The sequence below is a fragment of the Octodon degus genome, unplaced genomic scaffold, assembly GCF_000260255.1.
Source record: "Octodon degus isolate 3935 unplaced genomic scaffold, OctDeg1.0 scaffold00026, whole genome shotgun sequence".
NCBI lineage: Eukaryota > Metazoa > Chordata > Mammalia > Rodentia > Octodontidae > Octodon > Octodon degus.
In genome coordinates this window covers 9,623,873-9,637,221 of record NW_004524602.1, presented here as the reverse complement: position 1 = coordinate 9,637,221, position 13,349 = coordinate 9,623,873, and the positions used below count along the sequence as shown (strand labels likewise).

At 55.1% G+C, this 13,349-nt stretch overlaps 1 protein-coding gene across 1 annotated transcript; it reads left to right on the top strand.

The window, feature by feature from the left end:
* The first annotated feature begins 6,414 nt into the window (after positions 1-6,414).
* On the top strand, positions 6,415-13,098 carry LOC111816076 (protein POLR1D-like). Its single transcript, XM_023712639.1, has 2 exons — positions 6,415-6,501; positions 12,685-13,098. Exon 2 carries the CDS (start codon positions 12,814-12,816, stop codon positions 13,096-13,098), a length of 285 nt encoding a protein of 94 aa, XP_023568407.1. The 5' UTR covers positions 6,415-6,501; positions 12,685-12,813.
* The last annotated feature ends 251 nt before the right edge of the window (positions 13,099-13,349 follow it).

Sequence of the window (13,349 nt, the reverse complement as noted above, 5' to 3'; positions counted from 1 at the left end):
ATGTGTTGGTGGTCACGGTGGGCTTCTCTACCCTGGAAGATGGGGATTAGAAAGTGAGGGACTGCCTGAGGCTTGGGAGGACAGCTCGGTAGTAACAGCTGCCGGGCGGCCACTCTGTGCTCCCCCAGCCTCCTCTGCCAGTGTCTTACAGAACTGGTCTGTCACCCTAGGGTCCCCAAACAGACTGTACTACAAGGCAAAAGGAATGGGGGGTGGCCCTTGTTGCCCTTCCAGGGAGACCCTGTGCACTGTTTGGGCCACTTGGGCTACAGGCCTTACACTCCAGCATCCCTTGGTGTGTTGGGTGGTGGGACCCACTGCCCCAGCCCTTCCTGTAGGCCACCCTTGGCCAGGGCCCCCCAGGGTGGGTGCACCAGCTGGGCATGGCACAGGAGCAGTGTGCCACAGGGCACAGGTCCTGTCCCCTCTCCAGCTCTGGACCCCAAGTCTTGGGAGAGGATTTTGCTGCTCTTGGTGGCAGTGAGGCCAGAGTGAGAGAAGGTGTGTGTGTGTGTGTGTGTGTGTGTGTGTGTGTGTGTGTGAGTGTCTACAGCACACAGTCTACAAGGCAGGCCATCTTTGTGTTAATTTGTTTGTTTTTGGGGAGACAGTGTCTTGCTATATAATCTAGGTTGGCCTTGAACTCACTGTTAGCCCAGGTTGGCCTCAAACTCATGGTGATCCTCCTGCCTCAGCTTCCTGAGTGCTGGGTTTACAGATGTGCGCCACCCTGACCAGCTGTTTTTGATTCCCTGGGCGCTACGGGCTATTGCAGAACTGTGTTTGCCTGATACTTCCAAAGAGAGACAGGAGAGAGACAGGAGGGCAGGCAGAGACAGTGGAGTCCGGTCATGAGTCCTAACAGCCCTACATGAGCCAGCCCTGGACACTCTCATGAGTCACAGTTGGGGTAGGAACCTTAGCCCTGCTTTGTGGAGGGGAAACTGAGGCTCAGAGTCCCCTGCCATGCCCCTCCCACATCCTGCCTGGCCAGCCTGGTGGGCGCTCCAGGCCCTGCACCCTGGGGAGCCAGCTGTGGGCCGGCCCTGCCCGCCTCCGTGGGCCTCCGTGGGCCCTGCTCCACTCCTGTTGTTTCTATGCTGGGGCTGTTATCTCCCCGAGCCCAACGCCTACCTCTTCCTGTTTAAGATGTAGACTCCGGGCTTTTCCTCTGGGGCTGCTTTGCATTTCTTTTGTATTTTGGCCCCCTGGCACTTCAGGTCACGGGGCTCAGCACCAGCTCTGCCCTGTGCCCGTCCTGCACCCAGGTCTGGAGGCAGAGGGGGGGGAGGACCCACTGCCCTGTCCCTGGCTGTCACCTGCTCAGACCCTACCCCGTCTGTCCAGTGCTACCTTCTTTCTGTCCCAGGAAGACAGTGAGGAGGAGGCCAGTGATCCCCTTGGGGCCTTTGAGGGTGACAAGGTGATGTGGGGGTCATCATGTGCACTGACACTCTCAGGGACTCTCCCGGCTGGTGGTTGTGCTTGGCCTTCGGGGTGCAGCCTCCAGCGTAGCAGCCCCTGGGAAGTCGGGGACGCGGGTGGCCCTGCTGGAAGCCTCTGAGCCTGGCTTGGGTCCTGCCTGCAGGCGGCACAGCGCGTTCTGGAGACGCAGGCAGGTGTGCAGCAGCAGGAAAACAGAATCTCAGCAGAGAGCCAGGCCCGCCCTGCTCTGCCATGACAGGCTGTGGCGCTGTGGCCCCCGGCAAAGCCCCCGCCAACTTCAGCTCCACACAGGGGACCGGTGCTTCTGAGCCCTGGGGCCAGAAGGCAGGGCCTGGGCACAGGGAGCCGGGCGGCGGGACTCCCCGCCTCCTGCGCAGCACCCCAGGCCACCGTCTGTGGCCGCCTTGCCCTGCCCAGCCCGGCCGCCAGGTTGGCCGCAGCCCGGAGCCGGGGAACCAGCCTGCCCTTCCCTCCTTTGTCTGCGGGCGCTTCCTTCCCTCCGCAGGGGCCGTGCTTTTTTCTGGTTTATCAGGCCCTGGGGAGAGCGGGGGCGGCCAGGCCTGTGAGCACCCCTGGGAGGCCGCCAGGCGCGGGAGCAGACAGCCCGGGCTCCACCCGCCCGCCTGCCGCTGCCTGACCCCGGCTTGGCTCTCGGCTCGGAGGCCCCCGCTCTTGGCGTGGGGGCGGGGCGGGGCATCCTGGAACCTTAGACCTGCCGGGTCGGTGGGTCTGGTGCTACTTTCCTTCTGTCCCAGGAGGACAGCGAGGAGGTGGCCACAGATGCCCTCCGGGCCTTCGAGGGTGACAAGCTTGCTTTTTGGGGACAACCCCAGCTCCATGCTCACCCAGGAGGCCTGGAGCAGGAAGGGCTGACCCCAGTTCAGGACCAGCCCCACCTGCACACAGCTTCTTGCTGGGGTGTGGGGAGCAGTGGTCCGGGTAGGAGTTTCCCACATCTGAGTGTCCCTTGGTTTGCCCATCTGTACAAAGGGAAGATGGTCTGAAGGCCAGGGAGCTACTGCAGGTGACCGTCCACTCTGCTCACATTTTCCCCATGGGGAGACGTTCTCCTCAAATGGACACATATTGGCTGGGAAAGCTCTGTAAGAAAGCCTGAATTATGAAGCCAGGCATAGCAGTGCATACCCATAATCCCTGCACTCCAGAGGCTGAGACAGGAGGATCGCAACTCTGGGCCAACCTGAACAGCTTAGCTAGACCTTGTGTCAAGGCCAAAAAGGGAAGGAGATGCAGCTACAGCCCTAGGTTCAACCCCAGGTATCAATCACACCTGCACAGCAGGAACAGCAAGGATGACCCACGGCCCCACACTCAGGAAACTGCTGGGACAGTGGCCTAGAGATGTGATAAGTCTGTCACATGTAGGAGAACCACAGCCCTGTGGGTGGTAAAGTGTGTTAAGCTCACCGGAGAAAGGGGCCATACAGGGCAGGCTTTGAGGGATGTGTAGGAGTTCTTAGGTAGAAAAGCAAAGAAGAAAGTGCTTGGGTGAGAAACAATCTGAACAAAGATCAAAAGGCACACCTAAGGACTGTGAGCTGCACTCCAGCCATGGTAAGGAGGTGGGGGCCAGAGACCTCCCAGAGTGGCTTCCAAGTATACTGTGTTTATAACTTTTCTCTGCTACTTTTGGATGTATCCATGATGCTCTTTTATGCACTAGTGGTTGTTCTTTGTAGAAAGCTTGGAAGCCCAGGAGCAAGCGGAATCCCTGCTTCCACCAGGGAGGGTTAGGGCACGATTTTTTGCCTGCTGGGCCTGGGCCTGCTGAGGCCCCGCAGGAAGCCCTGCCTGGGTCTCCCCTAAGGTTCTCTTGCTGCAGTGTAGGCAGGTTTCCTTGCCTTCAGTGCTGCCTAATGTAGGAAGTAGTAGGGAAGGTACCTGGCTCGCCTCTCAAAGGCCGCTGCGAGGACAATATGCGGACCTGTCCCCTGGACAGCTTGGGAAGAGAGCGCCTGCACGCACGGAAGCTCCCAGCTGTCACCAAATTGCAAGCCCTTCTTGCTCTGTGACACAGTGCTCGGGTCCCTGCTCCCGGCAGGTCCAGCCCGTGCTGCAGGCCCCCAGGGCCTAGGGTGCAGACGGGGCACCAGGCACCGACTGGGGCTGCAGGGGCTGAGCGGGCGGGAACTTGAGGGCCCAAGTTCACAGCCGAGACAGCTGTGTCGCTGGGACCCGAAGCAGCCTGAGGGAGGCCTCACGCTGGGGCGAGGCCCGCATCCCCAGCTGCCTGGAGCGTCTGTGTCGGAAACCTTGGCAGTGAGCGCAGCAGTTGGGTGTTAGTCTGGGCAGCTGTGTGGCTGCGGGGCTTAGACTCGCCCCGCTGAATGTGTGCCCTCCCACCCCCGCTGCCTTACTCGCTGAGCAGCCACTTCCCTGAAGAATGACAGAGGAGCCCCATAAGGTGGCGCGCACCTGTGACCCTCGCACTGCTGAGGATATTTTTTCCCTTTTTCTTTTAAACTTTTTATTTGTTTATGTATTTGGTTCAGGGTCTCCCAAGCACCTGAGGCTCATAGTGACCCTCCTGTCTCAGCCTCCCCAGTGCTGGGATTACAGGCGTGCGCCACCAATTCTGGTTTCAGGCGGGCAGGGCATGCGGTACCAGGGATCGAACTCGGGTCCCTGTGCTTGCCAGGCAGGCTCTTAGGTCACTGAGCTAGCTCCCCAGCCAAGAATTTAAGGCCAGCCTGGGCTACATATAAGATCCTGTCTCCAAATAAACAAAGAAGCAGGATGGGGGAGACCCTCAGTTGGCCCACGCCAGGCCAGAGACCCTGAGCTCTGGTCTGAGGGTTGGAACCACATAACTGTACCCTGCCAAGCAAGTGGCCCACCAAGGCAGGCCGCTGCCCCTCCCATGTGACTGTGGACACCAAGACCCCTGGGGTCCTGGCCTTCTGTGCCAGCCTTTACCACAGCCTCAGAGCCCTGTGGGTTAGCCCTGAGTGGCTCCGGTCAGAAGGCCCTGCCCCCTGAGGACTCAGAACCTCCTCGCTGAGCTATATCCCCCACCCTTCCTTGTGTTTTAGCTGGAGTCGGGGTCTCACTAAGTCATCCAGGCCTCACCACGTGGAGCCAATGGAACTTGGACGTGTGACCCTCATGCCTCAGCCTCCTGGGATGCTGGGGTCACAGGCCTGCACTGCTGTACTCAGAAAGAAGCAGGGAGTTGAGAGGGGAGATGGGGGGTGTCCTTGGCCTCCCATGGCTCCTCCGTGGCGGCCAGTGTGTTGGCCCAAGGGGTTCTGAGCCAATGGTGATGTCCCCATTTTTAAACCTCCCTGTGCTTTCAGCCTAGGATTATCGATGGTGTCCCATGCGGCTCTGACTCCCTGACTAGATGTTTCTCAGGCCCGACCTCTCCTCACGGGACCCTGCCTGTAGAGGATGGATAGGTCTCTCACTCCCTACCTGCTGCCCCCACTGTGGAGGAGAAAGACAGCAAGGAGGGGGCTGAGAGACCTTCCAGGAGGAGGGTCTCTGGGCAGACCCTGCAGAGGACCAGGTAGAAAGACTGGTGGGAAGGAGCCAGAGGGGCAGCTCTGGACCAGGACCGCAGGCAGGACTGTGTGGAGCAGCTGACAGCATGAGAGGGACCGGGAGGCCCTGTGTTCCTGCCTGGGAGGCCGGGAACCCCAACATGCCTTTCTGGGGCAGGCCTGTGTCCAGGGGGTAGCAGGATCCACGAGCGAGAGCACAACCCCTTGGGACAGGGGAATGAGAGGCCGATGCAGGCTCGGGAGTTTGGGGTAGACCAGGAGGAGGATCATGGAAGGGGTGCACTGGGCCCCCAGAGATGTGTCACCCCAGGTAAACGGCATGTTTCTTGTCTGGCACAACATTCTTCCACAGTGACCACCAAGGACTCCAAAAATAGATGTCACTGACATCTTGCAGCCAGCAAACTGCAGCAGCAGGAGAACCCGGATGTGCAGGGAACGCATCCTGCTCCAGGGTCCTGCCTGCCTCAGCCTCTGGGGCTGCTGTGAGGGGCTCAGGGTCCTTTGCTCCTTCTCTGCTGAGGGGTCCAAGGCCTTGGCCCCACGTTCCTCCTTCTTTGAGTGACACCCCAGGCCCTCCCAGCAGCCCCACCTAGGAGCTGGTTTCTTCTCCATGCCCTCGTGGCTCCAGGCCCTACCTGGGAATCCACACTCGGGGCTGGTGCCCTGGGGTCATGGCCCTGCACCTGCCCAGCATTTGGGGCCATGCGCTGGTCCCTTTGACCGCTGGCTTCCTCCACTCCTCCAGCTTCCCTGAGGCCCCCCTCTTTCCCTTTGTACACCCAGGCCCTTCCTCTTGAGGTTCCCCCTGCAGAACAGTGCAAACACGGTTTCCTGGGCAACCACACCTCTCCTCCCTGGTTGGACCTCCCAGCGTCTCTGCTGTTCAGAGGAATATTTCAAATACCAGCCTGAGCTGAGGACAAAGGTGGGTGACTCCCCAAGCCCTTCTGCTCCCCTCAGACCCTGATGCCTAAGGTCTTGGGAAATTCCAGGCTGTCATCCTGGTTACTGCCAGCTCTCTGCTGAGAGCCTATTGCCGTGTGGCCTCAGGGGTCCCTTTAGAGGAGGTGGCAGGAGGCCAGAGAGGGCAAGGCCTCACCTCAGCCACGCAGCTGAATGGTGGCCTAAGAGCTGAAGAGACGAGGAGGGAAGATCGCTGGGGCATCTGGCGTCCCCCAGACATAACGCAGAGTCCCCGGAAGTGCTCATTTATTCGTTCTTCCTAGAATCCTGTAAGGCCAGTCCCTACTCCTGATTTACAGTTGAGAAAACTAAAGCTCAGAGAGGTGAAGAGCTTTGCTCCGGGTGGTGGAGGCTGGGTCTGACACACCTCTGAAGCGCGATCTGCCCTTCACCCTACTCTTCTCCATGCTGACAGAGATTGGGGGTGACGGGCTCTGAGGATCCCTTCCGGATTATCATGGTTACATCTCCTCCTCAGTGTGTGGCCTGGGCCAGCGTGGAGATCCTCCTGCCTCAGCCTCCTGAGCACTGGCATTTCAGGTACGTGCGGCCACGCCATCTGATGGTGAGCATTTCCGTGGGTGTGCTGGGCGTGAGTGTGCACACGTGGTCTGCACAGTCGGGCTGTTTGGGGCATGGTCCTGTGTGTAACTGTGTGTGCACCTGGTATGCGTGGGTGAGGGGGTATGTGTCACGCGGTGGGTTCCTGTCCTGGGACCCCAGGCCCTCATCCTCGCACTCGGATAGGAGGGAAATGAATGAACCATGTCTGCCAGCAGTTCCTGGCTAGCCGGTCGGCGCTTGTTTTTTCTGGGAGGAAGTTGGGACCGAGTTCCGGCCCAGCCAGCTCTCTCAAGAGGAGAAAAAAATTAAAGTGGGAGGAAAAATCTTCCCAAAGGGCTCTGTATTGAAACCGTCTATGGCCTGTGGACACGTAGATGATTTCCTTAGTAGCAGCAGATTTCTGTCTGAGTTTATGAGACAAGGCTGTGGGGACAGCCCTGGCCGGGCTCGCCCACATGCCGGCTGCAGGCTGTGGAGTTGGTTTTCCAGGTGTCACTGTGGAGTCGGGGACAGCGCCCGAAGCCTGGACTTCCTCCCTAAACACGGGCCACAGTCCGAGGTCCCAGGGCGGGGAGTCACATCATGTCCTGCTGCAGGGTCTCCAGGTCCCCTTGGTTGTTTATTTGTGTTCGCACTACAGGACCAGCAACCTCACGTGTGTTTTTTGTTTTGTATTTTGAGACAAGGGCTCACTCTGTATTCCAAGTTGGCCTTGAACTCACCATGTAGCCAAGGCTGGCCCCAAACCCATGGTGATCTTCCTGCCTCAGCCTCCTGAGTGCTGGGATGACAAGTGTGCGCCACGTGCCCAGCTTTCCCTTATAAAATGGGAACAGTTGTCACGCATGCTCCGGGATGGCCAGAAGATGAGCTGAGGCCAGGTGTGGGACGCCCATACCTGCTGTCCAAGGGGCTACAGTGGGGACGTCTTCTGTGGGTCAGACGGCCCAACAGGGCCCTGGGAGGGGAAGACAGTCTATCCCAAAGAGCCCAGAGGTTGCTTTAGGCCACCGTTTTCACCCTAACTCTTCTGAGGTACAAGGGGGCACACACACTCCCAGCGAGGAGGCTTGGAGCTGTGGAGCTGGGATGGGGGGACAGCCTCAGTCTCTGCCAGGAAGGCCTCAGGGATGGCCTCGCACCTAGCGCACACCTGCAATCGCAGACTCGGGAGGCTGAGGCAGGAGGGTCACTGCAAGTTTGAGCCACCCTGGACTACACCATTGAGACACTGTCTCAAAAAAATGAAAACAATCCCCTCCAAAAAAAGCAAAACAGAAAAGGGATGGATGAAGGAATGGCGTGGTGAACTGTGGCAGCAGGCGAGGAGGTAAAGGGGTGGCCCTGCAGGGGACCTTTGGTACAGAGCGTGAGGCATGGGGCAGACAGGGAACAGCGTGCAGGTGGCCCCTGCTGGAACCATAAGGCGGCCCTGTGCTCTGTGCTGGCCCTGCCCTAGGTACGGCTGCAGCAGGGGCTGCAGGCCGGACTCCACGCCAGGCCCAGGCCTGCCGCCCCACACGTCCCCCCGCAGCCTGTGTGACTTCCTGGGAAAGGCCGGGGCCTGTGTGCAGTTCCTGTTCCCAGCGGCTGGCAGTCGCCAGGACCAGGGAGACAAAACGTCCCGAAGGCGGCGGGGCAGGGAACAATATGGGGCCACAGGAAGCAGGGCAGGGACAGCCGGGGAGCTGGCCTGGGGCTGGGGGTGACTCAGGGACTTGTGACTTGATAAGGTAAGATGACTCCCAACGAAAACAGCTAGAGTCCATCCAGGCCCGAGGGAGGGACGCTACAGTCCTCACGTAACCCCGGGCCAGGCTGACCCCGGACTGCACCCCAAGTCTACTTCCTGGCAGGCAGCCCCGCCCTGATCTGGCCTCTCAGGGGGTCTTCATATCCTAGCCAATAAAACCAGGACCCCCCTGCCGGAACTAATGGGACCACTTTGCCATTAGAACTTAGACTTTTAGAAATATTTGAGAGAGTGAGAACATGTCTCACCCCAAATATAACAAGAAAACTACAAATAAAGTTAGTAATCCTAACACAGACTTGGTGGTGCATGCCTGTGATCCGAGCACTCCGGGAGGCTGAGGCAGGAGGATCCCAAGTTCCAGCCCAGCCTGGGGAACTTAATGACTTAGCAAGATCCTATCTCAAAATAAAAAAGGGCTGGGGCTATGAAGACCCTGGGTTCAAATTAACACCACTGCCACTATCACAGTAAAAATCCCATTCACACTGGGGTCTGGGTTTGATAACATGCTCCCCCCCAAACCCCATGGGGCTGCAAATGAGCTTTCGCGGGGCCCTCTGTGCATGCGAGGTCCCTCCACGTGGGTCCCTGTGACCTCCGACTACTTGCACTTTTCTCAGCCTCAGTTTCTTTATTAAAAAAGTGTGGTCCAGGCTGTGGCAATACCCCCTGCTGGGCACAGCTCAGGGAGTGGAGAGTGGGTCTCCTAGGGCCACCCTGCCCAAGTGCAGGAGGTCCTTTGGGGCTGGAGACACTGAAGGATGGAAGAATGTTGGAGAAGGCGGCTGGAGATAAGGTGGGGCCGCCACTTTCGTGGGAGGCGACAGCAGGAATTTACAAGGCTCCAGGCTGTCAACTTCCTATTCCAGCCTTTCTCTGGCCTCATGGTCTCTGGTGCTGTGGGTGAGGGTGCTCCCCACCCCCTTGAGGTGCTGGGAGCCCAGTCCAAGTCGAATTTGTCTGTTTCTTTCCTTAAAAATAGTCTGGCTAGGCCTGGGGAGATAGCTCAGTGGTCTAAGCACCTGCCTGGCAAGCACAAGGACCTGGGTTCAATCCCTAGTACCACAAGCCAAGCTGAGCTGTGTATCTAGACCCTATGCCAAATAAATAAAAATAATAAAATTTAAAAATATGTAGGCAGGCTAGGGCTTAAAGCACTTCCAAGCAGGCGCAGGGGCCAGGGGTTCAATCCCCCAGGCCTGCCATGCCGGCCCCATCCCTGGGGTGTGCTAAGATGGCAACTGAGACTGGGCGTGGTGGCGCGCAGCTGTAATCCCAGCTCGTGGGAGGCTGTGAACAGGCTGATCACTATGAGTCCGATCTAGTAGTGAGAGCCTGAACACCCTGTAGACCCTTCCCTAAAATACAAAGAAAAAAAAACAAAAACAAAAACTAAAAAAGAGCTGGCTGTAAGGTGACAAGGGCACGAAGTTCTGGGCACGATGATGCAGAGGTGGGGCACTGCCAGGATTTCAAGCATAACGAGTCCAAAGCCAGCCTAAGCTGCCCAGCAAGACCCTTCTCAAAAAACCCCAAACCAAGCAAAAACAAAAACCCGGCTGTAGCAGGTGCAGCCGACGTAGCATAAACTACTTCTCTTTGCAGCCAGGAAAGCTTTGCTGTAATCAGGAAAGGCGATACGGACATCGCTGCTCGACGTGCCCCCTCACTCCGTAAGCCTTTCTGCGCTCAACCTGCCCTGCCGCAGTCCCTAGGCAACCACCGATCTGCATTATGGCCTGAACTTTAATTTGAATTTCCAAGAATTTGATACAGATCTTTATGTTCCTTGGTCTCTAAAGTGTCTTTTAATTTTATTTATTTATGTGTGTGTGTGTGTGTGTGTGGCCAGCTCAGCCCACCAGGGGGCGGGCCGGCTGGCATGTGGTGCTGGGGGATCGAACCGCGGTCCCTGGGCTCTGCTAAGCTTGTTGTAAGTAGGTGCTTTAGACCACTGAGCCATCTCACCAGCCCCTAAAGTGTCTTTTATGCCACACAAGTATCTTCAGATTCTTTTGGGTTGTGTATGTATGTATCTATCTGGCCTTCCTTTTTAACGGCTGAGTATTATTCCCTCTTGTGAATATCCCACAATATTTTCATCCATTCACTTGCAATGGGCACTTAGAGTGTTTCCAGTTTTTTACTATTATAAACAAAGTTGCACCTGGCATGGTGGCACATGCCTATAATCCCAGCATCTGAGAGGCTTAGCTAGGAGGACTGCTGTAAATTCAAGGCCAGCCTGGGCTACATGGTGAGTTCCAGGCTAGCCTGAACTGTATACTAAGACCCAGTCTGAAAGAAACAACAACAAAAAAGTTGCTATGAATTTTTACATACAGTTCTTTATACAACTACAAGCTTGCATAATCTCTTGGGTAGATACCTATCAGATTAAAGAGTGTAACTTTTTTTTAAGGACTTTCTTTCTTTTTTTTTTTTTTAGAAGCCGGGAAGAGATGGCTCAGTGGAATAAGTGCTTCCTTGGCAAGCACAAGGGTCTGAGTTCAATCCCTGGTTCCACATAATGAGACAGAGTCTCATTATGCAGTTCAGGCTGGCCTTGAGCTCACTTTGTAGCCCACGCTGGCCTCCAACTTGCAATGATTCTCCTGCCTCAGCTTCCCAAGTGCTAGGATTACAGGTGAGCACCACCATGCCTAGCTTAGTTTAACTAAATTGCAAAGCTGTTTTCCCATGTGGTTGTGCCATTTTCCTCCCTACTTGTTCCTGGAGTCCTTGCTGATACTTAGTGGGATCAGTCTACTTTTTTTTTTTTTTTGCAGAACTGGGGAATTGAACTCAGGCCCTTGTGCTTGCCAGGCAAGCGCTTATTCTACTGAGCCATCTCCCCAGCCCTTATTATTGAGTTTTGAGAGCTCTTTATATATTGTGACCACAAGTCTGCTACCATGTATATGATCTGCACACTTCCTCCCAGTCTGTGATGGTCTCGGCATTCTCTTCTGTGTCTGCAAGGAGTAGAACTTCTTACAATTACACAGTCCAATAACTTCTCCTTTTCTCCCTGTCTTGACTGTGCTTTTAGTATGTATCTAAGAAATCTCTGTCAATTATTGAAACTATCCTATTATTCAGATTTGAAACTGTCTCATTCATATTTATTTCTCAATTAAAAAAAATCTCTGTCAACATGAAACAAAAAAGACCTACTCCTATGGTTTCTTCTGAGTTTTATAGCAATCCATTGGCTTTTTAAAATTTCTTTTCGTGTATTTGATACAGGGTCTCACTATGCAGCTCGGACTCGCAGTGATCCTCCTGTTTTCAGCCTCCCCAGTGCTGGGATTACAGGCATGCACCGCCACGCCCAGTCTCTGTGGCCAGCTCATTGTGCCGGGGGCGAGGCTGATGCTGTATGTGACGCTGGGGATTGAACCCGGTCTCTGCGCTTACCTAAGCAGGCGCTTAGTCAGCTGAGCTATCTCACCAGCCTTTTTTTTGGGCGAGGGTCAGGGTTTTACTATGTAGCTCAGGCTGGTCTTGAATTCACTATATATCCCAGGCTGGCCTCTAACTTAACAGTGATCCTGCTGCCTCAGCCTCCCGAGTGCTGGGATGACAGGGTTATGCCACAATGCGTGGCAAAAGTTTTGTAGTTTTCACTGTGCTGTCTTGAGTGTCCTTCCATAGATTTATCTGTATTTACAATTTTTTTTTTTTGCGGAACTGGGGATTGAACTCAGGCCCTTGCACTTGCCAGGCAAGCACTTATTCTGCTGAGCTATCTCCCCGCGCCCCTGTATTTACAATTTTCGATGCTATTATAAATAGTGTTTTGCTTTATTTTGTTCTATTATTTATTTAGGTTTGTTTTAAATTTAAATTTCTGGGCCAGGCAGGGTGGCACACACCTGTGATCCCAACACTCAGGAAGTTCATACAGGAGGGTGGATGGGAGTTTGATGCCTGGGCTGCAGAGTGAGTTTAAGACCAGCCTGAACTACATAGCAAGACCTGGTCTTCAAACCAAGCCAAACTAAACATCATAAATTTATTTATTTATTTATTTATTTTTATTAAAAAAATATTTTTTGAGACAGGGTCTTCCAGTGCTGGCTTTGGATTTCCTGCACAGCCCAGGCTGGCTTCGAACTTATTGCAATCTTCCTGCCTCAGCCTCTGACTGGTGAGGTCACAGGCACGTGCTACCACGTGGCAATACTATAAATTTAAATTTCTGATTGTTGACACTTTTGGATCATAGGAACAGGATTTGCCCTATCATGTGAAATAAATAAAAAGCCTGATCATGCATACCTGTAATCCCAGCACTCGGGAGGCCGAGGCAGGAGGATCATTGAGAGTTTGAGACCAGCCTGGGTTACAAAGTGAGCTCATGGCCAGCCTGAACTGCACAGTGAGACCCTGTCTCAAAAAGACCCCCCCCCCCGCCTTCCACAGAGGCTCGGAGCCACTTGCACCATTTAAGGATTCCAAAGCTGCTTGGCGACGAAAGAGGACCAGGAGCTGGAAAGGAAAGCAACAGAACTGGTACAGGAGGCAAAACGTGGGAAAACTAGAGCAGAAACAATGGGACCGACGGGTTGGATGAAGTGTCCTCTTGCTGGTACAAATAAAAGATTCCTAATTAACACAATTAAGAACACACTGCCCTGCCATAAAGTGCAAGACCATGAACAAAAAGAGGGTACTAAGGAAACTGCAAAAGGCCAGGACCAGAAAGACACGAACCCCAAGAAGCAGAGAAGTCATCCTTACAAGTACAGTTTGCGTGCTCGAAGCTCCGTGGGCTGCTGTCCTCCAGGGAAGTGGGGCACCAGGGACAAGTGCGACCCACGACCCAGCAAGCACTGAGTTCACCACACTGGGACTGAGGTGCAGCAGCACAGAGGTGAGCAGCCAGGGAAACCCCTGAGAACCACTCCCTCCCAGGTGGTTTGGAAGGTGGCTGATGGTGACCAGCTAGTCATGACCTCTTGACTCTTCACCGAAGCAAAGAAACTTGTTCTGAAGATAAGGCTTAGCAAGAGTGTGCTCCTTCAGCTGTGTAGTGTACATCTTTGTTATTTTTATCCTGTTTTGTGTGGAACTTAGTCTCAAAACAA

Bases quoted from the DNA above. Each gene is read 5' to 3' on its own strand.
- LOC111816076 (XM_023712639.1), top strand. From the start codon at position 12,814: ATGGGACCGACGGGTTGGATGAAGTGTCCTCTTGCTGGTACAAATAAA.